The sequence below is a fragment of the Tachyglossus aculeatus genome, chromosome 3 (assembly GCF_015852505.1).
Source record: "Tachyglossus aculeatus isolate mTacAcu1 chromosome 3, mTacAcu1.pri, whole genome shotgun sequence".
Taxonomy (NCBI): domain Eukaryota; kingdom Metazoa; phylum Chordata; class Mammalia; order Monotremata; family Tachyglossidae; genus Tachyglossus; species Tachyglossus aculeatus.
Window position 1 is genome coordinate 36,424,172 of NC_052068.1, and position 27,765 is coordinate 36,451,936.

The 27,765-nt window shown below is 48.0% G+C and overlaps 2 protein-coding genes across 8 annotated transcripts in view; one reads left to right on the forward strand and one right to left on the reverse strand.

The window, feature by feature from the left end:
• The window catches only part of PCGF5 (polycomb group ring finger 5), a 158,451-nt gene that overhangs the window by 81,423 nt on the left and 49,263 nt on the right, over positions 1-27,765 (reverse strand). For 3 of the 7 annotated variants that reach the window (XM_038744361.1, XM_038744360.1, XM_038744362.1), the window contains one exon: positions 16,448-16,745. In XM_038744361.1, the coding sequence (XP_038600289.1) occupies positions 16,448-16,559 (112 nt within the window). In that variant the 5' untranslated portion in view covers positions 16,560-16,745. Of the gene's footprint in view, positions 1-16,447; positions 16,746-16,912; positions 16,958-20,935; positions 20,951-27,765 lie in introns of those variants that run through there. The other 4 variants (XM_038744359.1, XM_038744364.1, XM_038744363.1 and 1 more) reach the window with 3 other exon arrangements.
• On the forward strand, positions 19,983-22,761 carry LOC119925264 (vegetative cell wall protein gp1-like). The gene is made up of 5 exons (XM_038743366.1): positions 19,983-20,048; positions 20,527-21,107; positions 21,210-21,451; positions 21,561-21,951; positions 22,359-22,761. Exons 1-5 carry the CDS (start codon positions 19,983-19,985, stop codon positions 22,759-22,761), a joined length of 1,683 nt encoding a protein of 560 aa, XP_038599294.1.

Here is a 27,765-nt window from a genome sequence, read left to right on the forward strand (position 1 = left end):
CTAAAAATAAAGGGAGCAAATCCAAGTGCAAGAGCGACGCAGAAGGGAGTGGGAGAAGAGGAAAGGAGGGCTTAGTCAGGGAAGGTTTCTTGGGGGAGATGTGTCTTCAGTAAGGCTTTGAAAGGGAGAGGATGCGAAGGGGGAGGGCGTTCCAGGACAGAGGAAGGATACGGGCGAGAGGTCGGCGGTGAGATAGACGAGATCAAGGTACAATGAGTAGGTTGGCACTACAGGAGCGGAGCGTGCTGGCTGGGTTGTAGAGGGAGAGAAGCGAGGTGAGGTAGGAGGGGGCAAGGTGATTGAGTGTTTTAAAGTCGATGGTAAGGACTTCCAGTAATGCTTGCTCTCCGCCTCCCCCCCACCACCCTGCCCCAAGACGCCGGCTCACTGTTAAGGTCCATGGCGCTTGGCCACACTGCTTCTGGCCTGGGCCTTTTCGATTCATGAAGCTGGGCCACCCTGGACAATCAAGACGGATTTGGCCACCTCCCTGTACAGTGGCCCAATCACTTCCAAGTGATGTGCATCCATACAGCCACTTATGTTTTGTTTTGTTGTCTGTCTCCCCATTCTAGACTCTGAACCCATTGTTGGGTAGGGGTTGTCCCTATCTGTTGCCAAACTGTACTTTCCAAGCACTTAGTACAGTGCAGTACGATTGATGATGATGATGATGATGCTCTGCGCACAGTATTCATTCATTCATTCATTCAATCGTATTTATTGAGCGCTTACTGTGTGCAGAGCACTGTACTAAGCGCTTGGGAAGTACAAGTTGGCAACATATGGAGATGGTCCCTACCCAACAGTGGGCTCACAGTCTAGAAGGGGGAGACAGAGAACACAACAAAACATATTAACAAAATAAAACAAATAGAATAAATATGTACAAATAAAATAAACAGTAAGCGCTCAATAAATACAAATGAATGAATAAATCATCTGACCTGAAGGCTCCAGATCTATTATAAAATTAAGTCCAGAAACTAGTCAGATATAAAAAAAAATACCTTACACATTCAGTAAGTTCAAAAGTAAGAAGCTGTGAGGTGTGTCTGAGAAGACATTTAAACAGATGAGGTGATGACACCAACATGTTCTGTGCAAGGGAAGAGAGAGACATATGAATCTAAATTTTAAGGAAGAAAGTACAATTTAACATAACTTCCCATTTTCCTTGTCATTTGTACATATAATCATTTTCTGGAAAAGTTCTCATCATCTGTATGAGTAAGCAGCATGGTGCAGTGAATAGAGCACAAGCCTGGGCGTCAGAAGGTCATGGGTTCTAATCCCAGCTCCGCCACTTTCATTCATTCATTCATTCAATCATATCTATTGAGCTCTTACTGTGTGCAAAGCACCGTTACCCAGCTCTTGGAAGAGTACATTATAGCAACAGACACATTCCTGCCCACGATGAGCTGACCTTGGGTAAGGCACTTCTCTGGGCCTCAGTTACCTCACCTGTAAAATGGGGATTAAGACTGTGAGCCCTACGTGGGACAGGAACTGTGTCCAACCTGATTTGCTTGCATTCGCTCCAGTGCTCAGTACAGTTCCTGGCACATAATAAGCATTTAACAAGTATTATTATTATTACTATTATTATTTTGAGGGTGGGGGGAATCTGGCACCCCGATGTCTTCAGAAGAGGACAAATTTCATTCAAGCAAACGTTGCTATTTCGTGGCTCACGGTCAGATATCTAGACATTTAGGCTACAAAGTGGTGCTCTGTGGAGCTTTGGGGCTGACCGACAAGCTGGCTTCCTTTCTGAGATGGGCCAGGGCTTCAACTTCACATGAACAGTGCTTTGTACACAGTAAGCGCTCAATAAATACAAGTGAATGATTGAATTACATATTATAAATTACTTCTGTATATTAATGTCTGGCTCCCCCGCCAGATCATAAGTTTACTGAGGGCAGGGGACATGTCTACCAACTCTGTTATATTGTTCCCTCCAATCGCTAAGTACAGTTCTCTGCAACAGTAAGCGCTCAACAAATACCGACGATTATGACGATGATGAAAAGAGGGGCAGGGGATGTAAACCTCAAATCAAACCTCTGGGCCTCACCAGTTTGTCTCCAAGCCCTCGATAGGCTCCAGATGGATCTGCTCCCCAAGCCCCGCCATGTCCTGGATGACGTTGCTGAGGCGGGATGTCTTATTCCATGGATTTGGCCCAGGCTCACACAGTACTAAGCACTTGGTACAGTGTTCTGCACACAGTAAGTGCTCAATAAATACTTCTAATTGGTCCTACTCTTCTAGCACCTGGCTTACCTATGTATCCTTTTTGGGGGGAGCGGTGGGGGGAGCAGGGGGTAATTGGTAACTCCAGGAGGATCGAGTGAGCTGGCTTTTTGGCCTTGAGTGGCCCTAGGGTTCAGAGGTGCTCCGGTGAACTCTATGAGGAAGGGCCAGAATAGCAGGTCTGGGTCATAGCCACTAAAAGAGGGAGCGATGCTTGAACATAAACTCGATGAAATAGCTAAAAGTCATAAATAGCTAAATTGGACCATCGGAAAGAAGTATATGGAAGAGGACAGTTTTAAGCATAAGCTTTTGTTCATTTAAACTATGTTCACTTTAAATTAAACAATAATGACGGTATTTGTTAAGTGCTTACTATGTGCCAAGCGAAAGAGCCCGGGCTTAGGAGTCAGAGGTTGTGGGTTCTAATCATCATCATCATTATCAATCGTATTTATTGAGCGCTTACTGTGAGCAGAGCACTGTACTAAGCGCTTGGGAAGTACAAATTGGCAACATATAGAGACAGTCCCTACCCAACAGTGGGCTCACAGTCTAAAAGGGGAAGACAGAGAACAAAACCAAACATACTAACAAAATAAAATAAATAGAATAGATATGTACAAGTAAAATAAATAAATAAATAAATAGAGTAATAAATATGTACAAACATATATAAATATATACAGGTGCTGTGGGGAAGGGAAGGAGGTAAGAAGTGGGGGATGGAGAGGGGGATGCTGTGTTACTTTGGGCAAATCACTTCACTTCTCTATGCCTCAGTTCCCTGATCTGTAAAATGGAGATTAAGACTATGAGCCCCATGTGGGACAACCTGATTACCTTGTATCTCCCCCAGCACTTAGAACAGTGCTTAGCACATAGTAAGCGCTTAACAAATACCAAAATTATTATTGTTCTAAGCACTGGGGTAGATTCAGAGTAATCAGGTCGACCCGTGTGGGGCTCACAGTCTTAATCCTCATTTTACAGAAGGGGTAACTGAGGCCCAGAGAAGCTAAGTGACTCGCCCAAGGTCACACAGCAAACAAGTGGTGTAGCCGGGATTAGAAGCCACGCTGAACTTTGTGCTCTTTAGTAGCAGCAAATATAGCAGTAAAATAAGAACTGTTCTAGTCTCAGAATCTGATACTGAAGAGAATGCGGAAATACAAACAAACAGCCGTTGCAGGCTGCTTCTGGGGGCTGATTTGATGACGTCCTACTTCCAGGAGAGGAAATGGAGGATGAAGAGTGCAGGCCTTTGAGCCAGAGGATCAGGGTTCTAATCCTGGCCTTCTGTGTGTGACCTTGGGCAAGTCACTTAACTTCACTGTGCCTCAGGTTCCCTCATCTGTAAAATGGGGATTCAATACCTGTTCTCCTTCCTACTTAGATTGTGAGCCCTGTGTGGGACAGGGACTTTGTCCGATGTGATTAACTTTGTATCTTCCCCAGTGGTCATAACAGCGCTTGACACATAGTAAGCACTTGACAAATATCACAGTGATCATCATTATTATTATTATGAGGCAGCTCTCGGTCCTGAGCCCCCTGAGGAGATCTGGCCCACCCCCAGATCTTCTTGACTGTGAGCCCACTGTGGGCAGGGATTGTTGTCTCTATTTATTGCTGAATCGTACTTCCCAAGCGCTTAGTAGAGTGCTCTACATACCGCAAGCGTTCAGTAAACACAACTGAATGAATCAGTTCTGATGGCTTTCTTCAGAAGAACAATAGCTTCTCTAAACGAGGATAAATAAACTGGAAAGTACATCTGAGGAATGAATACAGCTTACTTGGATTGTCATACCTAATAAAACCAGCCAGACAAAATGACAAGTACACTAATTGCTCTACCTTGTCATGTGTCAGACAAGTCATTAACGCAAGAGAAATTGCAAGAGGTGGATTTTCAGGATTTTCTAACATACACTGTGTATGCACACCAATGAAGTGGAACAAGCAACTCAGATATTTTTGAGCAAAACAAACTGAGGCAGGGAATGCTTTTGGATCATTAAGCAGTCTACCAGCAATAATGACTGAGGTATTTGTTAAGCACTTACTATAAGGCAAACGCTGTGCTAAGCGCTGGAATAGATAGAAGAGGAGTAGATCGGAAACAGTTCCTGTCCCACATGGGACTCCCTGTTCCACAAGTGGAAAGGGGAATGGGTGTCTCATCTCTATTTTACAGAGGAGGAAACTGAGGCAGAGAGAAGTTCAGTGACTTGCCCAAGGTCACAGACTAGGCAAGCGGCAGAGTCACGATTAGAATACAAGTCCTCCAACTAGAAGACTGAGAAAGCTCAAACAGATAAGGTGCCCGTTGTTGGGCAGGGACCATCTATCTCTATACATTGCTGACTTCTACTTCCCAAGCGCTTAGTACAGTGCTCTGCACACAGTAAGCACTCAATAAATATGAATGAATGAATGAATAAGTGGACTCAATCCTTCTCTGTGGGCCTGGAGAAGAACAAAAGAGCTTCACTTGATCCCTAATGCAGATATTCAAGTTTAACTAGTGAGAGGGAGAATTCAATCAATCAATCAATGGTATTTATTAAGTATTTAAGTTGTATAGAGGACTGTAGTAAGTACTTGGAGGTGCCCAGTACAGAACTGTTGGTTAATCACCTGAATCCATGTTTCCTGCCCTGCCCCTGTCACTGGAACACAAGAAAGGCCCTTGAAAAGCACAAGCAGAGGCAACAGGTGTGTCTCTGGGAGAAAAAGTGCCGGAGGGGGACACTTACTGATCCCGACCCCAAAATGCGGGAATGTGGCCCCAGACAAACTATCTAGTGGCTCTGAGCAGGTGTTTGGAATTAGAGATGCCTTTCCCTCCTCTTCTATTTGGTCATTCCCCGTGTTTCATTCATTCAATCATATTTACTGAGTGCTTACTGTATGCAGAGCACTGTACTAAGTGCTTGGAAAGTACAATTCAGCAATAAAGAGAGACAATCCCTGCCCACAGTGGGGTTAGAGTTGGGGGACGGGGGTGGAGGAAGGAACAAACATCAAAACAAGGAAACAGGCATCAATATAAATAGAATTATAGATATGCATATATACATCAGTGCTTTGATCGGGGGGAGAGCAAAGGGAGCAAGTAGGGGAGACACGGAAGGGAGGCGGAGCTGAGGAAAAAGGGGCTTAGTCTGGGAAGGCCTCTTGGAGGAAGTGTGTCTTCAGTAGGGCTTTGAAGGGGGGAAGAGTGATTGTTCAGTGGATTTGAGGAGGGAAGGCATTCCAGACCAGAGGAAGGACATGGGCCAGGGGTCGGAGGAGAGGCAGGTGAGATCGAGGCACAGTGAGAAGGTGTTTCCCTTTCATAGTGGAAAGATGGGCCAGAAGAGCCTGCCCTGGTCTAATAAATTATCTTAATAACTGGCCAGTGAAACGACTTCCTCTGCTTGGCCACTGCACAGTGATACCTGCCTCTGTGCTGCTGGATCAATCATCTCTCAAGAGTGTCACATATGACTTCTCTGAATCATACTTTCTCCCCAGGAATTTTGTGACTAAAGAACCAACTTAGTAATATAAGTTAACTATAGGTCTCAGAAACACACTCTACAAAATGCCATATGGTCTTGGTTTAAAATCTTATTTGTATCACTCCATAACATCATGTGGTAAACCAAAATCCCAATTTTCCAAAGCATAAATTTATTGGACCCTGGCACTAAAAGAGCAAACTAATCAAAAAAGCATTTACAACCACCAGGCCAACTTTGGGTTTAGTTTTGAAAACACTAAGATGGTTTAACCTGAATTGCCTGTGTTTTCCTTGACTAAGTAACCAGTTAAATAATTTAATGTTAATACAAATTTAAAGAATAAGTTTTCAATGATGATATATAAAATAAGGTGTGTGTCCACTCTGAGTGACAGACAGCTTTTAGACCAATAAACTCTGAGATACTAATTAATAATAATAGATACTAATACGCCTGGTCACTGATTCAAAACTCTCCAAGGTTGGTAACGGCCTAAATTTTCCATCCAATGATAGCATCCAGCTGGTCATTCTCCCAACCTTACATGACATTGCTTTAAGTTACAACCACATCTGGTATCAGCTATTAATTTTTGTCAGTTAACTGACCTACTTTTTCATTTGAGAAGCAATCAAACAATCAGTGGTAATTATTCATTCAATTCATTCATTCATTCAATCGCATTTATTGAGCGCTTACTTTGTGCAGACCACTATACTAAGCACTTGGAAAGTACAATTCAGCAACAAATAGAGACAACCCCTGCCCAATAACGGGCTCACAGTCTAGAATTATTGAGCGCTTACTATGGGCAGTGCGCTTACTATGTACAGAGCACTGTATTAAGCACTTGGGAGAGTACAATACAACAGAATTAGCAGACATGTTCCCTGCTCATACTGAGCTTACACTCTAGATGGGGAGATAGACACTAATATGAATAAATAAGTAGTTTATTATACATAATTTAAAGATATGTACGCGAGTGCTATGGAGTTGGGGAGCACGTGTCCGAAAGTCAGGCAACAATATCAAATCCAGATTCTCATATGCACAGCTTGTCCCTCACCATCAAATTCACTAAATTCCAAGAAAAAAATTCAATCCATTAATAACTGTGGCATTTGTTTAGCACTTCCTATGTGCCAAGCACTGGGGTAAATACTGGATAAGCAGAATGGACAGTATCACTGTCCCATATGGGGCAAAATAGCTAGTGGGGACAGGGAACAGGTTTTGAGTCCCCATTTTACACATGGGCCCAGGAGGCACATGAGGCACAGAGAAGTTAAGTGACTTGCCCAAGGTCACACAGCAGGCAACTGGCCAAAACAGGATTAGAACCCAGTTCCTCCGACTCCCAGGCCTGTGCTCTTACTCCTAGGCTACTATGAGTGCTACTGGCTATTGGCAATGCTGTCACTTGAAAAAAAGGAAGCAGAACGGACAAGATTGCCTCATATGGCATAAGCAAATATAAGGCACACATTCTGGGGGAAGTAAAGGTGAATTCCAACCACAGATATTAGACAATTGCCCTTGAAAGTTTGAAGAATAGCAGCAAAATTCGATTATAAATGCCAACAAAGATTAATCGGGCCAAATAGAAACTTCAGGCGATCAAGATCACATTTTAAATTTGGTGACTCTTGCTGAGGCATTGAAAACACTTTCTAGCACCAAAGCTATGTGGAACTTCTGACTAAATGACACATAACCAGATTTTCACACACCTTGCTCTTTTCTAGACTGTAAGCTCCTCAAGGACAGGGTGTGTGTCTACCAACTCTGAAGAACACACGGAGCAAGGAGCAAAGATGTTCCTGATCAGAGGGGATCTAGGAAAGAGCCCAAGTGGTAGCAGCAGATGCTGTAACACCTGAGAGACCCACCCCGCTGGGGAGTTGCAGCTGGAACAATACCCAGATAGGCAAACAGCTTTGGGACAGGGAACTCCTCTACTACTTAGAAAAGAAATATTCCTTCCAGGTGATAGACCAGAAATAGATGTCAAAAGGCATGAATCACTTAAGCAGTGACAAGGTTCTCAAATTGAAGACTCCCCTTTAAGGCGGGACAAGAGAAAACAAAATATTGTTGGAGGTCTACAGTCCCCAAATTACTTCTCATTCTTAAATTTGAGAGCTCTACCTCCTTTTTAAGATCTACCAGAGAGAATAATCAGTCATCTAGCAGTCTTAAAAATTAACACTGGCATGAAAGAAAGGCCTGCTCTCCTCATCTTCATAGCCTTATATCTCCTCCCAAAGGCCTTCCCTACTAAGCCTCATTTCCTCTATTCCCTCTCCCGTATTGCCCTCGTACTTGGATCTGTACCTTTAAAGCACTTGATATTGACCGCCCCCTCAACCCCACAGAACTTCTGTACAGATCTATAATTTATTTCAGTGCCTGTCTCCCCTTCTAGGCAGTGGGCAGGGAATGATTCCAAGGCACTGCACTCTCCCAAGCACTTAGTACAGTGCTCGGCGCCCAGTAAGAGCTCGATAAATACCATCGATTGACTGATCCGGCGATCACATAAATGTTTAAACAAATATGTCCGCTTTAGTACCTATTTCTTTAAACTACTGAATTGCATTAAATACAAAAAACGACAAAGGTTGCTCATGTATCTAAAGACTTCTTTGAAGTCACCTTCGAGGTTAACCTGTCACGGGAAACAATAATTTAGCAGTTACCCAAAGATGAATATTTTGGAAGTATGCAAACCCCTTTGCCCAGACAGCAGAATACCCACTCTCTTGCTTTCGTCAAGCGGCTCCTACCTTCCTAGATGTAGGGGAAGAAATGCCAGCTGGCTTATGCAATCAGCAGTGAAGGTTTCTAACTAGAATTACTGGGGTGTCGTATGTGGTGGCTTGGCTCAATAGTACCTCAATGTGGGCAGGGAATGTGTCTGTTTATTGTTAGAGCGTACTCTCCCGAGCGCTTAGTACAGTGCTCTGCACATAGTAAGCACTATGACCTCCTGACTTGAAAAGAGCTGGATGACACAGATAGCAAAGACTGTGGCAGGGACTGAGGCAGCTACCCTGGCAACCGCGAGCTGGTCAATGGTGCTACCACAGCAGAGCTCCGGCCCTAGGCCGCGGTCCCTTGGTCACAAATCCCACCCACATCCTCGTGGCTTCAAAGTCCCCCCGAGAAGACAACTGGCAGGGTCATTTATTCATTCAATCGTATTTATTGAGCGCTTACTGTGTGCAGAGCACTGTACTAAGCGCTTGGGAAGTACAAGTTGGCAACATATAGAGACGGTCAGCGAGCGAGTGGTTCTGCCCAAACCACAGACACAATTCACGCGCACAGGTTCTCATTCCAAAAGCCATCCCAACTGGATCTAGGCTCACCCGTCATTCGGGATCATGGACAGGGCACAAGTCTACCAACTCTGTTATACTGTACTCTCCCAACCCTCATTACAGTGCTCGGCAAGCAGCCAGTGCTCAATACCACTAACTGATTGATAGGAGAAGCCATTATCGGTTCACCTGACAATTCCACTTCCTCCAGAAAGCCTTCCTGACACTCATGCTTCCTGAATGGTTCGGGCCGAGGAGTAAGCAATGTGAGCCAAATGTCCTCTTGAGGGTCTTTCCAGCTCTATAATTCTGTGACTGTAACTGGAAAAAAAAAGTTGGAGAAACTCTTCTGGATCCATCCCTTTTGTCTCCTATGATTTCTTTATATTTATTACTCCACTATGTGCAGTTAATTCTTTTGCTTATCAATCAATGCTAATTATTGAGCGCTTACTGCGTGCTGCTTCCACAAAAGGAATGTGATTCCCTACCATTCTGAACGATCAGCTAGATGAGGCAGTGTAAGGCAAACCCATAAACCCAAGTGTGGCAGGGGTTTTGGTATGTAATCCTGCATTGCTAAATCTGGATACCATTCAATAAGGGAGAATTGGCAACATGGTATAAGGTGATTCCACTTTTTATTTCATTTATGTACTTGGGCATTATTTATCCAGTTGACTCTATGCCTTTACAATATCTACCCTCAATGGTATGCCATTGAGAATGGGCCACAGGTATCACCAAACATGACAGAGTAAAATACACTGAAAGAATGAACCTACTGCACAGCCCTGATGCACTGAAATAATAATAATTGTGGTATTTGTTAAGCGCTATGTGCCAAGCATTGTACTAAGTGCTGGGGTGGACATGAGCAAATCAAGTTGTACAAAATCCGGGTCTCACCTGGGGCTCACAGTCTCAATCCCCATTTTACAGATAAGGGAACTGAGGGACAGGGAAAGAGAAGTGACTTGCCTAAGGTCACACAGCAGACAAATGGCAGAGTCGGGATTAGAACCCATGACCTTCTGATTCCCAGGCCCAAGCTCCATCCACTACACCATGCTGCTTCTCCATGGTGATGGAGTCAGGCAGAACATCTTAATATTAATGATGGCATTTATTAAGCGCTCGCTAGGTGCAAGGCACTGCTCTAAGCGCTGGGGAGGTTACACGGTGATCTGGTTGTCCCAAGGAGGGCTCACAGTCTTAATCCCCATTTTCCAGATGAGGTAACTGAGGCACAGAGAAGTTATGTGACTTGCCCAAAGTCACACAGCTGACAATTGGCAGAGTCGGGATTTGAACCCATGACCTCTGACTCCACAGACCATGCTCTTTCCACTGAGCCACACTGCCTCTCTAGTCTAGTCTTCTCTCATCTTCCACTCTGTCTCAACTAGTTTCAGCAGTAGTACCATTTACTGAGTGTCCCCTGGGTGAATTGCACTGAACTGAGCACCGGAGTGGATTTTAAAACCTTCAGATGAACCTCTCTGGACATAGAAATCTGCTTAGTGGTTTCTAGAGTCGGGATCTATTGATGGCGTTAAATATTTTGTACATTAAAGAGGTCTTGTTGGGCTCCGTACGATTCTCCTGGTCTTTGCAGAATAGTAAACTTATGCCTGCCATTCTGAGTTTTGGTCGGGAGCTGTGTTGAGATTCGGGGAGTATGTGTTTATAATATTCTTGTTCAATCAACGGTCCAGAAGAACGCTTGCTAGGTCCCTCCAGAAACTGCGGGTGCCGAGATGCCCCATCGTTTCCACGTACTCATCAACAGCATTTTATAGTACAAAGCATCTTACTAGGCAGTTGGGAACAGACGATGGAAGAAAAAGACATCTTTCTTCTTTCACCTTTCTTCTGAAAAATAATAGCACTCCTGGTGGCATGTTTCAAGTCCTGTGGCATTTCCTAAGTATCCCATGTGAGGAAAATTCATATAGCTGCCTAAACATTGTCTTCTCCTTGCTTGTAGACATCCGAAGGAATACTAATAGATCCAGGTGCTTTTCAGTTTTTCACAATTTCGATATTAAGAGTGGTTTTAATCAGTCGATGGTCTTTGAGTGCTCGCTGTGTGCAGAGCACTGAACTAAAGGGCTAGGGAGAGGACAACACAACAAACGTAGTTGGTAGGACACCATCCCTGCCCACGAGGCGCTTAGAGTCTCCTCAAAGGATGAGGAACAAAAGCTGTAACTTGACTTCTTGTCCGGCTCTCTGTGCTTTGTGTGAGCTCAGTCTTGATAAGGGAACTATGTACAGGAGACCATTCAAGTGCTGTTGCCATCCCTGCGTGATCTCCTTCGGATTTGCCACGGAAGGGAGGCCAACTGCCATCACCACTATCATCATTAGCATTTTTGGAACACGTAAGGGGAACAGAGCACTCTGGTAGCCACTTGTAACTGCACAATAAAGCAAAAGACAAGCTTTCTGCCCTCGAGGAATGAATAATCTGTGGCAGGGGAAGAGAGGTAAGCGCAAGTCACAGTCACTTCTACTCTAAGATGTGTTTCATTATAGCATTCGATGTGATGTAACGGTAGAATAAGGGAGCTCTTCCCACAACACAAGTCTGTTCTGGACTACCACAGCCCACAACTTGGTGCAGATAGATTTCAGTTTTGGAAAAAAGTGGTTGTGCGTTTATATGGGGCATCGGTCAAGGCTACAAACTTCCCAGCCTCACAGTACTGTGCCAGACCACAGAGTATTTTGTGCTTCTGCTATTTTACAGATTGAATTCAGTAAAATAACAACGAAGAGCACAGGTGTAAAAAATTCTGGGAGTGAATACAGGAATGAACAGAGAAAAATGTCAGTCGTAGGGATTCTTTGAACCATCTCTCCACAGCCCAAGATGTCCACTGAATCATTGGATACTACCACACAATTTTTCCTATAGCAAGTTGGATTCAAGTACCCAACTTCTCTGTTATGAGAGAAATGACTGCACATAATGTAGGAACAAGAATAAAACCAGATTCAAGTGGTAAAGACGAAGAGCAGAAAGTGAGTTCAGTGCACTCGGCCTTAGCGTGTGTTTCCACGTGGTTTGGATTGGATGCAATGGCAGAAAGGGACTGGCTCTTCCGATCACGCCCGTCTGCCTGAAAAGAATCCAAAGCCAGGCTGGAAGAACTGCTGTGCAGGTGGGCAACACCAAAAGTAGGCGAGTAACGAAACTTGAGTTTGCCTCAACAAAGGTATCCTTAAGAATGAGACGTGAGCGCTATAAGAAAATGGACTTTAAATGAATAAGATAAAAAAACCCATATGCATGGGAGCGCTAATACTGGCTGATGCGAGGACATGCCTGGGGTGGTGGAGATTACTCACAGACCTCTCCAAAAGTGCTGAGAGTGGCATGCCACTTCCTTAGTGACAGAATTTAAGTCCTTATTTTGACAGAGGTCGGTCAGCATGTGCCTAGAACTTTGCCACTTTGGCAGTATACCGTTGGTGTACATGTTTCTTAACACGCACAACACTTTTTTTTATGATAATTGCTCAGTGCTTACTATGCTTCAAGCACCGTTCTAAGGGCTGAGGTAGGTACAAGTTAATTAAGTTGGACACGGTCCCTGTCCCTCATGGGGCTCACACTCTAAGTAGGAGGAAGAACAGGCATTTATTTAATCCCCATTTTACAGTTGAGGAAATTGAGGCACAGAGAAAGTTAAGTGACTTGCCCAAGATCACACAGCAAACAACGGGCAGAGCCGGGATTAGAGCCTTTGCTCTTTCCACTAGGCAATCCTGCTTCGCACGTGAAACATTTTTATAGACTCCCTTCCATTATGATCATAAAGGGCTGCAAGATGTTGGTGAAATGTAGGATTCCTGCTTTTTGTCATACAGGCCGTCTTCATCAAATCGATCTCGGTGTTGTCGCCTGGTCCTTCCCTCTGCCTTTATGAGCTTCTGGTCAACAGGGTCTCAGAGAGGTCCTCCGCATTCATGTTCCCGTTCCTACCGGTAGCCGGGATTCCCCGATCCAATGAGGCTCCTATATTATTGTCAAGGAACACTATATGGTAAGACAGGGACAGGTTCAGCAACAGTTGGGGTTTTGTAGCTCAGTCAGCCCAGAAGTTTTAAGTAATAATAATAATAGCCATGGCATTTGTTAAGCACTTACTAGGAGCCATTTATTCACTCACATTTATTAAGCGCCTACCGTGTGCAAAGCACTGTATTAAGCGCTTGGGAGAGTACAATATAACAACAAACTGACACATCCCCCGCCCACAACGAGCTCATAGACTAGAGGGAGAGACAGGCATTAATACAAAATAAATAAATAAGTTACAGATATATACAGATATAAACATACGTGCTGTGGGGGATGGGAGGGAGGATGAACGAAGGGAGCAAGCAGGGCGATGCAGAAGGCAGTGGGAGAAGAGGAGCGGAGGGCTTAATCAGGGAAGGCTTCTTGAAGGAGATGTGCCTTCAATAAGGCTTTGATGAGGGGAAGAGCAATTACCTACCTGATGTAATAATAACAATGATAATTATGGCATTTGTTAAGCGCTTACTATGTGCCAAGCACCGTTTTAAGTGCTGGGGTAGACATAAGGTAATCAGGTTGTTCCACGCGGGGCTCACAGTGTTAATCCCCATTTTACAGATAAGGTAACTGAGGCACAGAGGAGTTAAGTGAGTTGCCCAAGGTCACACAGCAGACAAGTGGCAGAGCCGGGATTAGAACCCACGTCCTCTTGACTCCCAAGCCCGTGCTCTTTCCCCTAAGTCATGCTGCTTCTGAGTAACTGAAATGGAATCTCTACAAGAACGAGGCGGAATCAACTTTTTAAGACCTCGTGAAGCGGAGCCTCAAATAAGGTAACAGAGCATTAGGCAGCTGGGAGACGAGTATGCACACCAAACAGCCTGGTGTGCAGAAATCGGGACATGGCTACTCTTCTGAATCTTCAGGAAGAATGGAAGGCCAAGAAACAGAGTCACGAAACAGCACGATGGGCTACAACGGTCAAACACCTCGTCTAAACACAGGATAATCTTTTCCCCTTCACAGGGTGTAACGCACTGCCAGTCAAAGTGCAGTCTTAACAGCCACACCCCACAAGCTGGGAGAATACCTCCCGTCAAATAATGTCATCATTTAACACAAAAGACAGATTTAGCTCTCTCCTTCTTACACATTCCTTTCGCCCTCTGCAAAATCACCAACTTCATCGACTTAATATTCAGTCATATTAAACCTTCTCGATCATCTAGTCTCCTGGGCCAAAATAATCTGAAAATCTTTAAAGCAGGACATTTCCAGGGCCAGTTCAGTATATACAAACTGAATTATTTAAGAGATTATTTTTAGACCTAAAGATCTTGTTACTTACTATGGTGTTGTAAAATGCCAAATACACTGAATTGTGTAACAGAATGACACTTTCATGCATGCAAATTACCCACATAATTTTAGCAAAAGAAAAAAAAAAGAAGAAGAAGAAGAGGAGAAAAAGAAATTCCTGGCCTGAATTATCCTGGCATAAGGATTTTTTGGCCTGAAATATCTAGATAATTTAGCCATGATAACAGTACAGACCAAGCACCACCAGAAAGCAGGGCTGTTCTAGGTGCTTAGGGACTGTACAATAGACATAAAAAATGTGATCCCTGATTTCAAGGAGTTTGGAATACATATCAGACTAAAGAGAATTTTCCGACAATCAATTAGTATTTGAGTCCCCGAGTGCTGAGCACTGTACTTGGAAATGTATGATAGAAAACATAATCCCTGACATTACGAACCTTACAATCTAGCTTGGGGGCAGGCCGGGGGGAGGTGTATAATGTTTACAGAGTAGAACATGTAGGACTACAGAGGCTTCCATTATCCCGATTATTATCGTTAGAAGTACATCCATTTACACTTAAAGGAAACCAGGGAAACTTACTTTCAAAAGTCTGCTAATTCGATATCCTAACTGCTTAGTACAGTGCCTTACAATCTAGCTTGGGGGGGCGGGGGGTGGTGAATAATGCTTATAGAGTAGAGCATAGAGCATGTAGGACTACAGAGGCTTCCATTATCCTGATTATCATCGTTAGAAGTACATCCATTTACACTTAAAGGAAACCGGGGAAACTTACTTTCAAAAGTCCGGCTAATTTGATATCCTAAGCGCTTAGTGCAGTGCTCTGCACACAGTAAGCGCTCAATACGATTGAATGAATGAATAAGGAGCGGAATTCTTCATTTTTAAATATATATTAATGCCATTCTTCTCCCTGTGAGTTACTTCCTTTTGAAACAAAAGAAAAACCCGGTCTGACCATTTCGCACCCTTCCCCCCAACCTCACTGTCCTGCCCTCACTTACGTTCACCCAACCAGCAATGGCACTGCCAAGGGCCCCGCTGCAAGTTCCCTCTCCAGGACCCCAGAGAGCCAGGCCTCTAAAAAGACCCCGAGGCCTGAACACGAACCATCGCTGATTAAACGTAAGGGGAAGCACGCTGCCTGCGCTCGCCCTGTGACCGCTCCTCCCTGGAGCTCAGCCAGGCATGCTGGCATTGGAAGAGTCGGTCTGGCGGATTTGGTCCTGACCGTCTCTGAGGCTTCAGACTGTGTGGTTCTGACCCCTTCACTCTTCACCTTCTTGGCTCCTCTTTCCCACCCTCCACCTACTCGGACGCCACCTTCCCGATCCCGGTGCTGCCTGCCTCTCATCCCTCCATTTAACTTATTTCACACTTTGCTTCAAAAGGTTTGTGTGTGTAGATGTGTATGTGTGTGTATATATATATATATCAAGTCTCATAATGAGTCAAACGTTCTGGAACGTTCTGCAAATCAACCAGAGGTTAAACCAGAGTAAAATGTGGAGTCAAATAATGACAATATACTATACTCAAATAATAATAGTGATACTGGCATTTGTCAAGTGCTTACTCTGTGTCAAGCACTGTTCTGAGCACTGGAGTAGACACGAGTTCGTCAGGTTGGCACAGTCCCTTCCACATGGGGCTTCACAGTCTAAGTAGGAGGCAGAACAGGTATTGAATCCCCATTTTACAGCTGAGGAAACTGAGGCACAGAGCAGTTAAGTGACTTGCCCGTGGTCACAAGGCAGACCAACGGCAGAGCCAGGATTAGAACCCAGAATCTCTGATTCCCAGGTCCGGGCTCTTTCCACTACTTCCACGGAAGCGGGCAAAAGACGTCGTCTGGCTAGGATTCCAGCATACTACTACTTCTTGGAACATTTCGGTTCCCAAAGGGACCAGGTGGCCAGAAAACACAAAAGAGTAGTAGCAAATTCAGAGAGCAAGGTGGAGAGATGAAGGCCTTTGGAATACTCACAGGTGTGGAGGCACTCGGTCACGGTGGTTGGCTTGATGAGATACCCTTTACAAAGGTAACAGGTGATGTGAGGGTTGAAATCTTTCACCAAGTGCTTCCTTTGAGTAGCCATTCGTAGAGTAACTTGGACGGGTTGGAGCAGTTTGGACGGGAGATGCCTTAGATGAACGAATGCTGTTTTACAGGAGACGGCGATGCACTTCTCTGGTCAGCTGGACTTGAGGCATCTGCACTGACTGCCGGGGCTTTCAGAGGATCATTGCTCATCACTTCTTTGGGGGCTTTGCCTTTTTCATTCCTGTTTTCCATTTACATAGGCATTAAAAAAAAAAGAGAAGAAAAGAAAGGAGGTTCTTATTACGGTAATCGCATCTAAGTAATAGCCCGCAAGTTTGGGTGGTAAATGTTCAAAGTACCAACCCGAATAAATATGTTTAAACGTGACCTTAAAACACATAAATTCACCTTTACCATAGGAAGAGCTTTTCTTGTCTCAATTTCAATCCCAACTAAGGCTGTGAGAAAACAAAACAAAACGAAAAAAAAGGAGGTCTGTACCTTCCCACTTTAGCGTTACCGGAATTCAACTTTGAGAAAAGGGGATCCTAGATTTCTCCTAAGGACAGAATAAGTGCTCGATAAATACCCCCATGTGACTGACTCAGGGCAAGAAAACTCGATGTGGGAAGGGAATGCATCTACCAGGTCTGGCGTACTGAACTCTCGAAAGTGATTAGCATAGGACTCGTAAGCGCTCAATAAGTACCACTGAAGGAGGCCATTCTCGCAGAGATGAATCAAAGCGTGTGTTATTCAAACTTGGTCAAGGATGCAGCCCCTCCCAAGGGATAGTCCCAGGAAAATGTGACAAGACAATCGAATGAGGGACCGACCTGTTCATGAAGGATACTGAGAAGCAGTGTGGCCTAGGGGAAAGAGAACAGACCTGGGAGTTGGAGGACCTTGGTTCTAATCCCAGCTCCGTCAAACGCTTGTTCTGTGACTTTGGGCAAGTCAGTTAACTTCTCTGTGCCTCGGATTCCTCAACTGTCAAATGGGGATCGCAGACCTGTTCTTCCTCCTACTGAAGACCGTGAGCCCCCTCTAGGACATGCACCGTGTCTGACCTGACTAGCTTGTACTTACCCCAGCACTTAGACCAGTGTTGAACACATAGTAAGTGCTTAACAAGTACCGTAAAAAAAAACAACCCAACCCTTCCCTACTTCCCATAAAGTTGGGGCCTTCCCTCCCATTCCTCATTTCAGGGTTCTAATTCCCAAGCAAGCCCAAAGTAGTTACAGCAATCAAGGAACACCATGAAAATTCTTCTCAAAACACTCCCTCGTGACCACTGCCTTTCTCCACAACGCTATCTGTACTCAAAGTGTAAGCCTACAAGCCACCTGTGCTTAAAGTGCAAACTTACCTGTACCCCTCTGTTCACCACTTTTTCCTTGTGACTGTTGGGAAGGGGCTGTGAGGAAAACTACAGGAGGGCTGTGCTACTAGGAGTGAGCTCGCTGTGGCCGGGGAATGTGTCTGACGTTATATTCTACTCTCCCAAGCACTTTGTACAGTGCTTTGCACACAGTAAGCACTCAGTAGATATGATTGAACAAACAAATGAGTGATGATGTAAGTCCCCTTTCCCACTCCTCTCTCTACTGGTCCCCTGTGCAGTGGGAGTGGTGCCTAGAGAAGGATGCGGTCGGGAGTGAGGACCTGTGCCTCATCTCTACCTTAGGGCAGAGGAGTTGAGAGAGCCACAGAGGCACCTTCTCCAGAAAGCAATGTGTCAGGTTTTATCATCATCATCATCATCAATCGTATTTATTGAGCGCTTACTATGTGCAGAGCACTGTTTTATAACAGGCAGTGAAGCGGCATGGCGTAGTGGACAGCACCCAGGCCCGGTTCTGAGTTCTAGTTCCGGCTCCACCACTTCTCTGCTGTGTGGTCTTGGGCGGGCCACTTCACCTCTCTGTGCCTCGGCTACCTCCTCTGCAAAACGGGGATTATGACTGTGAGCCCCAAGAGGGACGGGGACTTTGTCCAGCTCGGTTTGCTTGTATCCACCCTAGCACTTGGTACCGAATAGGGGAAGCAGCGTGGCTCAGTGGAAAGAGCACGGGCTTTGGGGTCAGGGGTCAGCTGTGTGACTCTGGGCAACTTCTCTGTGCCTCACTTACCTCATCTGTAAAATGGGGACTAAGACTGTGAGCCCCCCGTGGGACAACCTGATCACCTTGTAACCTCCCCAGCGCTTAGAACAGTGCCTTGCACATAGAAAGCGCTGAATAAATGCCCTCATTAGCATTATTATTATTACAGTGCTTGGCACATAGTAAGCACTTAAACACTACAATTATTATTATTACTTTCCAGTTTCCTGCAGATCTGCACCCTGACTTTAACAATGCTCTGCACAGAGTAGGTGCTAAATTATTGGGTGTCAGATATCCTTGAAAGCCACCACCACCCAAGCGCAAACTGGCCCACAACCCAGCTGAGTCTATATGCGGTCATTACATTTACTGAGAATGTGGGGGATATTTTGCTATGACACATTCATCGGGGTGCTCGCCGTTGGCCCTTGAGGTTACTGGAAGTACTCATGCCAATCCTGAAGTAACAGGTGCATGTTACATAATGATGTCATAAGGAATCATTTATGGAAATCCACAACCAATCGCTGGTACTTACTGAGCACTTACTGAGTGCGGAGCACTGAACTAAGCGCTTGGGAGACTACGACAGAGATGGTCTACCCTATTTCTGCCCTGCCCTCCTGGAGTTTACCATCTACAGGCAGAATCTAGGGTGTGCTGCCAAGCAGACCAATGACCCCACTTTTGCTCCAGAGCCATCATATTCCTTTCCTGGGGCCGTGAAAATACAGGTGATGTGGGACTCTGCAGCCCGGCGCCAAGGGTGGGGGGGGGGGGGGGGGGGGGGGTGGGTGTGTGTGAAGGAGAAGCGATGTGGCTCAGTGGAATGAGCCCGGGCTTTGGAGTCAGAGGTCCTGGGTTCAAATCCCACCTCCACTACTTAATAATAATAACAATAATAATAATAATGGCATTTATTAAGCATTTACTATATGCAAAGCACTGTTCTAAGCGCTGTGGAGGTTACAAGATGATCAGGTTGTCCCACAGGGGGCTCACAGTCTTAATCCCCATTTTACAGATAAGTGAAGCACAGAGAAGTTAAGTGACTTGCCCAATGTCACACAGCTGACAGTTGGTGGAGCTGGGATTTGAACTCATGACCCCTGACTCCAAGGCCCGTGCTCTTTCCACTGAGCCATGCTGCTTCTCGAGCCATGCTACTTGTCAGCTGTGTGACCTTGGACAAGTCACTTAACTTCTCTGTGCCTCAGTGACCTCATCTGTAAAATGGGGATTGACCATGCGCCCCACGGGGGACAACCTGATCACCTTGTAACCTCACCAGCGCTTAGCACAGTGCTTTGCACATAGTAAGCGCTTAATAAATGCCATTGTTATTATTAAGGAGGGTGGGGTGGGGGATGGCGGGGGGAGGCAAGGAGCGTAAAATAAGAGTACTACAGAAAAAGTCATCCAATGCTGAATCAGTACCTAGCAGGGGACAGGTCAATCAATCAATCGCATTTACTGAGCGCTTACTGTGTGCACAGCACTGTCCTAAGCGCTTGGGAAGTCCAAGTTGGCAACATAGAGAGACGGTCCCTACCCAACAGTGGGCTCACAGCCTAAAAGGGCTCATCTAAAACACGGCTTGGTGGACAGAGCACGGGCCTGGGGGGCCGAAAGGTCACGGGTTCTAATCCCGGCTCTGCCACTCGTCTGCCGGGTGACCTTGGGCAAGTCCCTTCACTTCTCCGGGCCTCGGTGACTTCATCTGTGAAACGGGGCTCGATGCTGTGGAGCCCCACGTGGGACACGGCCCGCGTCCAACCCAATTCGCCCGTATCATCACCAACCGCATTTACTGAGCGCTCACTACGTGCCGAGCAGCGTTTAACAAACGCCGTAATGATGATTAGTCTAAAGGCCGGACGGTCACCACGATTTTCGCCGTAAAAACCGCAGGTGCACGGCCAAATCCACGCGTGGGCCGGCCGGTCAGGCAACTGTCGGGCCTCGGGACCCGGGTTCCAATCCTGCCCCGGCCACTGGGCTCCTGGGGAGACGCTAAACTTGGCTGGGCTTCGGTTTCAGCCGATCGACCGGGCCGTGTGGGCGCTGGCAACGGGAAGGACACTACTCTCTGTCCGGCCTCACCTTCCCCTCCTTCGCTCCGGCTCCTATTCCAGCGGGACCGGCCCCTTCTCCTCCGCACTGCCCGCCCGCACTGCCCGCACTGCCCGCCCGCCCTGCCCGCCCTGCCCCGGTGGCCCCGGCAGGTGCCCCGAGGGGCGGCTCCCCGCCCGGGGGCAAAGGTCAGGGAGGAGAATCGGGCGGGAGAGGGCGGCTGGGCCGGGCCCGGACCCTTACCTACCCCGCCGGGCCCCGCCGCCGCCTCCAGCCACGCCAAGGCCGCCCCCGCCGGGCCTGGGCGCGGACCCCCAGCCGCCGCCGCCGCCGCCGCCGCCGCCGCCGGACCCGACCCCACTCGACCAAAGTGAAAGAGAAACGGCGCCCAACGACGAGGCCGACAACACTGGGGCCACGCCCCCCTCCTCTCCTCTCTTCTCCTCTCCTCCCCCCGGCCCCGGCACTGCGCGCCCACACACGGGCCCCGCCCCGCCCCGCCCCGCTCCCTCCGCCGTCAGTGCTTCGCTGGAGGCCCCGCCCCTCGGCCCCGCCACTGCCCAACCGTCAGCACGGCCACTGCCCGCCCCTCAGCCCCGCCCCTCAGCCCCGCACTGCCCAACCGTCGGCTCCTCCACTGCCCGCCCCTCAGCCCGTCACTGCCTGACCGTCAGCCCCGCCCCTCAGCCCGGTCACTGCCCACCCGTCAGCCCCGCCCCTCAGCCCCGTCACTGCCCGCCCCTCAGCCCCGCACTGCCCAACCGTCAGCTCCGCCGCTGCCCGCCCCTCAGCCCCGTCACTGCCCGCCCCTCAGCCCCGCCCCTGCCCACCCGTCAGCCCCGCCCCTCAGCCCCGCACGGCCCGCCCCTCAGCCTCGTCGCTGCCCACCCGTCAGCCCCGCCCCTCAGCCCCTCCCCTCAGCCCGGTCACTGCCCACCCGTCAGCCCCGCCCCTCAGCCCCGCCACTGCCCAACCGTCAGCTCTGCCCCTCAACTCCGCCACTGCCCGCCCCTCAGCCCCGCACTGCCTGCCCGTCAGCCCTGTCACTGCCTGCCCGTCAGCCCCGCCCCTGCCTGCCCGTCAGCCCCGCCCCTCAGCCCCGTCACTGCCCGCCCCTCAGCCCCGCACTGCCCAACCGTCAGCTCCGCCACTGCCCGCCCTCAACCTCGCCACTGCCCGCCCCTCAGCCCCGCCCCTCAGCCCCGCCACTGCCCACCCGTCAGCCCCGCCCCTCAGCCCCGACACTGCCCGCCCCTCAGCCCCGTCATTGCTCTCCTCCAGGAGGCCTTCCCACACTGAACCTCCTCCTTCCTCTCCCCCTCTCCATCCCCCCCGCCTTACCTCCTTCCCCTCCCCACAGCACCTGTATATATGTATATATGTTTGTACGGATTTATTACTCTGTACATGTTTATTCTATTTAGTTAATATGTTTTGTTTTGTTCTCTGTCTCCCCCTTCTAGACTGTGAGCCCGCTGTTGGGTAGGGACCGTCTCTAGATGTTGCCAACTTGGACTTCCCAAGCGCTTAGTGCAGTGCTCTGCACACAGTAAGTGCTCAATAAATACGATTAATGAATGAATGAACGAATGCTCTCCCCTCAGTCCCTCCCCTTCGCCCCGCCACTGCACACTGCCCAACCGTCAGCCCCTCCACTGGCCGCCCCTCAGCCCCTCCCCTGCCCAACCGTCTTCAGTGCCCCCACTAGCCAACTGTCCGTCCCGCCACTGCAAAACTGTCAGCCGGACCGCTGCCCGCCTGTCGGCCCTCAGCCTCCTCACTGCCCGCTGCCCACCCGTCAGCCTCCTCACTGTAAAACTGTCAGCCCTGTCGTCACTGCCTGCCCGTCAGCCCTTCAGTCAGTCACTGCCCATCTGCCAGCCCCTTCAGCCCGACCACTGCTCACCGGTCAGCCCCGCCGCTTCAAAATGTCAGTCCCTTCAGCCCCGCCACTTCCCACCTGTCAGCCCAACCCCCGCACAGTGTCAGCCCCGGCAGCCCGTTTCACTCCCGCCCGCCCGATCCGGCTTGGGACCGCCCTCCTACCCCTACCTCCTGCTCCCTGCTCCCTAATAATGGCATTTGCTAAGCTCTTACTATGTGCAAAACACTGTTCTAAGCACTGGGGAGGTTGACAAGGTGATCAGCTTGTCCCACGGGGGGCTCACAGTCTTCATCCCCATTTGACACTTGAGGGAACTGAGGCACAGAGAAGTTAAGTGACTTGCCCAAAGTCACACAGCTAAGTGGCGGAGCCGGGATTTGAACCCATGATCTCTGACTCCAAAGCCCGGGCTCTTTCCACTGAGCTACGCAGCTTCTCCCTGCCCCATTCCCTGCCCCTACCTCTTAGCTCCTGCCTCCTGCTCCCTGCCCTATTCCCTGCCCCTACTTCTTAGCTCCTGCCTCCTGCTCCCTGCCCCCAGCTCCATTCCCTGCTCCTACATCCTGCTCCCTGCCCCACCACCTAGCCCCTGCCTCCTGCCCCCTGCTCCCTGCCCCACCACCTAGCCCTGCCTCCTGCCCCCTGCTCCCTGCCCCACCACCTAGCCCTGCCTCCTGCCCCCTGCTCCCTGTCCCTACCTCCTAGCCCCTGCCTCCTGCTCCCTGCCCCATTCCCTGCCCCTACCTCTTAGCTCCTGCCTCCTGCTCCCTGACCCCAGCTTCATTCCCTGCTCCTACATCCTGCTCCCTGCCCCACCTCCTAGCTCCTGCCTCCTGCCCCCTGCTCCCTGTCCCACCACCTAGCCCCTGCCTCCTGCCCTCTGCTCCCTGTTGCTACCTCCTAGCCCCTGCCTCCTGCTCCCTGCCCCATTCCCTGCCCCTACCTCTTAGCTCCTGCCTCCTGCTCCCTGCCCCATTCCCTGCCCCTACCTCTTAGCTCCTGCCTCCTGCTCCCTGCCCCCAGCTTCATTCCCTGCTCCTACATCCTGCTCCCTGCCCCACCTCTTAGCCCCTGCCTCCTGCCTCCTGCTCCCTGTCGCTACCTCCTAGCTCCTGCCTCCTGCTCCCTGCCCCATTCCCTGCCCCACCTCTTAGCTCCTGCCTCCTGTTCCCTGCCTCATTCCCTGCCCCTACCTCTTAGCTCCTGCCTCCTGCTCCCTGCCCCCAGCTTCATTCCCTGCTCCTACATCCTGCTCCCTACCCCATTTCCTAGCCCCTGCCTCCTGCCCCCGCTCCCTGTCGCTACCTCCTAGCCCCTGCCCCCTGCTCCCTGCCCCATTCATTCCCTGCCCCTACCTCTTAGCTCCTGCCTCCTGTTCCCTGCCCCGTTCCCTGCCCCTACCTCTTAGCTCCTGCCTCCTGCTCCCTGCCCCCAGCTTCATTCCCTGCTCCTACATCCTGCTCCCTGCCCCACCTCCTAGGCCCTGCCTCCTGCTCCCTGACCCATTCCCTGCCTCTTGCCCCCTGCCCCCATTCCCTGCCCTTACCTCTTAGCTCCTGCCTCCTGTTCCCTGCCCCATTCCCTGCCCCTACCTCTTAGCTCCTGCCTCCTGCTCCCTGCCCCCAGCTCCATTCCCTGGCCCTACATCCTGCTCCCTGCCCCACCTCCTAGCCCCTGCCTCCTGCTCCCTGCTCCCTGCCCCATTCCCTGCCTCTGCCTCCTGCCCCCTGCCCCATTCCCCACCCCCGCCTTCTGCCACCCTCTCTCTGCCCCCTGCCCCTATCCCCAGGCCCTGCCTCCCCCTGTACCTGCCCCTACACCCTAAGCTTCTGCCTCATTCATTCAATTCAATCGTATTTATCTAGCGCTTACTGTGTGCAGAGCACTGTACTAAGCGCTTGGGAAGTACAAGTTGGCAACATATAGAGACGGTCCCTACCCAACAACAGGCTCACAGTCTAGAAGGGGGAGACAGACAGCAAAACAAAACATGTGAACAGGTGTCAAGTCATCAGAATAAATAGAAGTAAGCCCGCTGTTGGGTAGGGACCGTCTCTATATGTTGCCAACTTGTACTTCCCAAGCGCTTAGTACAATGCTCTGCACACCATAAGCGCTCAATAAATACGATTGAATGAATGAATGAATGAAAGTAAAGCTAGATGCACATCATTAACAAAATCAAATAAATAGAATAGTAAATATGTACAAGTAAAATAGAGTAATAAATCTGTACAAACATATATACAGGTGCTGTGGGGAGGGCTCCATCCCAAGGCACCCAGTCCTCTGCTTCCTACCCCCTTCCTTAATAAAAGGGATGAAAGGCAGTTCCATTCATTTGGGTTTAAAGACCACTGTCAAATTGAATACTCCCAAACATGAAATCATTTCCTTTTGCCACTGTTCCCCTCGCCTCTTTGTAAACATGAACATGCCTCAGATTTTGTTTCTTTTTAATGATCTGAATCATGCTTAATCCAGCCTCAGGTTGAGATTTAAGGAGAACTCCAAAAGCCCGGATTCTAACACCCAAGCCCCAAAGATGTATTGATTCAATAGGGGTTGGAACAAGTAACAGACATCTGAATGTCCTATTTGACCTTTGATTATTGCTGGCCAAAACGGGTTACTATTGCACTGTTGGTCAGGAATGGTGATCATTAGCATGAGGCAATGCTTATATGGAAAAAGAATTGGATCACAGTTTCAAAAAATATATATATATATGTATATATATTTTGGGACATAATTAGGCTGAATCTCTGTTTCTAGATTTTTTTTAGATCATCAGTAAGTGCAGTTTCACTGAGAACATATATGCTCTGTTTTTGTCATGGTTCATTTCAGTCAAACTTTACCCAGAACCAAGCCACGGAAAGACTGGAGAAATAAATGAGATACTATTCCCAATTTCAGTTTTTAAAAATGTCCTAAGTACCAATTTTTCATTGCCACCACAGGGTGAACAGCATAGTCCGAGTAGAAGAGGCTTCTAGGAAGTGAGGCACAGGTCCCAAGACTATCTCTAAGAAGATGGGATCATTAGACAGAGGGAAGGAGCTCAAATGGGAATCAACCCCGAGTTTCAGATAAGCTCATCCTAGCAGCCACCCTTAGCACACACATGCCAGACCATTTATCCCACTCAGTTATTCCTCTTTGCTTATTTTTGTTATCAGTTGTGTCTGTTTTTCTTTTTGTTGTATTCAGTAGATGCAGATAGACTGATAACAGCAAAAGTAGGGAAAGAGGAATAATTAAGTGGAATAAACTGATATGTTACCTGCAACTCCCCCTCTAAGCTGCCAACTCACTTTGGGCAAGGAACGGGTCTACCAATTCTGTTATATTACACTCTCCCAAGCACTCAGTACAGAGCTCTGCACACAATAAGCACCCAATATACACATGATTGACGGATTGAGCTGCCTAGCTTCCCTATTGGATTATCAACCGGGGATGCTTTTATTGTATACTCGCGAGTACCTAATACGGTCCTCTACAAATGGTAGGTACTCAATAAATGCAAGTGATGATGATGATGATAATAATAATGATTATGATGGTATTTGTTAAGTGCTTACTATGTACCGAGCACTGTTCTAAGCGCTGGGGTAGATACAAGGTAATCAGATTGTCCCACATGGGGCTCACAGTCCTAATCCCCATTTTACAGATGAGGTAACAGAGGCACAGAGAAGTCAAGTGACTTGCCCAAAGTCACACAGCTGATTAGTGGTAGAGCAGGGATTAGAACCCACAACCTCTGACTCCCAAGCCCGTGCTCTTTCCACTAAGTCACGCTGCTTCTCTTGATTATGACGATGAGGCAGCGTCCACTGAATTTCTGGCATTTTAATTTACTGGTTACAAATACTTTAGGTATCTATTCTGAACTGAGACAACAGGTTGGTTCCTGTTCCCGTACGATTCATTATGTTACATCGATCACAATCCAACACGAACACTGGGCAGGTCCTTGGGGAGATGCCCTTTCTTTACAGTCCGCAGATCCCAGTTCCACTGAATCCGACTACCTTCATGAGAGAGTTGCTCTAAACGGCAGAGCCGGAGTCCAGATCTACCCAGTCAGAACTGAAAACGAACCAGGGCCGCTCCAACTCTGAAATGATTAATTCAAAAAACCAAGCAGCCTAAGAAGAGTCTGCATGAGCAACTCTAAAGGAGCAGAGAGACCAGAGTGATCAACCTTTCAGACGCCTACAGACAAAGGCTCTTAAATCAATCAATCATTCAATTCCCCCTCTAGACCGTACGCTCTCTGTGGGGAGGAAATGTGTCTGCTTATTGTTACACTTTACTCTCCCAAGTGCTTTAGTACAGTGCTCTGTACGCAGTAAGTGCTCAGTATATATGACTGACTGAATGAATGGTATTTACTGATTGTTTACTTTGTGACAGTACTGTACTTTTAGACTGTGAGCCCACTTTTAGACTGTGAGCCCACTGTTGGGTAGGAACTGTCTCTATATGTTGCCAATTTGTACTTCCCAAGCTCTTAGTACAGTGCTCTGCACACAGCAAGTGCTCAATAAATACGATTGATGACGTACTAAGTGCTTGGGAGAGTACAACAGAATCAGCAGACGTGTTCCCTGCCCATTACAAGTTTACAGTTTACAGTCCTAAAGCTAATAAGCTTCTCCTCTAGACTGTAAGCTCCTTCATCATCATCATCATCACTTGTCGGATTAGTTTGATATTTGGAATTAGATACATGAAACAATCTTTTTCTGGCACATTTAAAAAAATGTCAGAAAGGCCATTCCGCTACAAAAAAGAAACCTATTGCACATGGCAACATTCCAAGTCCATTTCATAATTGCTGCAGCTCTATGTACTGGCACCTACCCCAACAGGTACAGTTGAAATTTAAATTTTTTTAAGCAAGATTTGAGTCACTTGGGTTCAAGGCAGAAGGGTAGCATTGAAACATGGAAAAAAGAAGACCAGAAGGAGTTGGTTATTTTCCTTATATTCCATATATCAATGCTGGTTGCTCTGTTGTTGGTTTGGAAGAATGGCCGCAGCTGTAGAAATCAGAAGATCCCTGTTCTCATCACAGCTCCAGACTGTGACTAGACTTCTAGCCCTCTAGACTGTAAGCTACTTGTGGGCAGGGAACGTTTCTACCAACTCTGTTATACGGCACTCTTCCAAGCACTTAG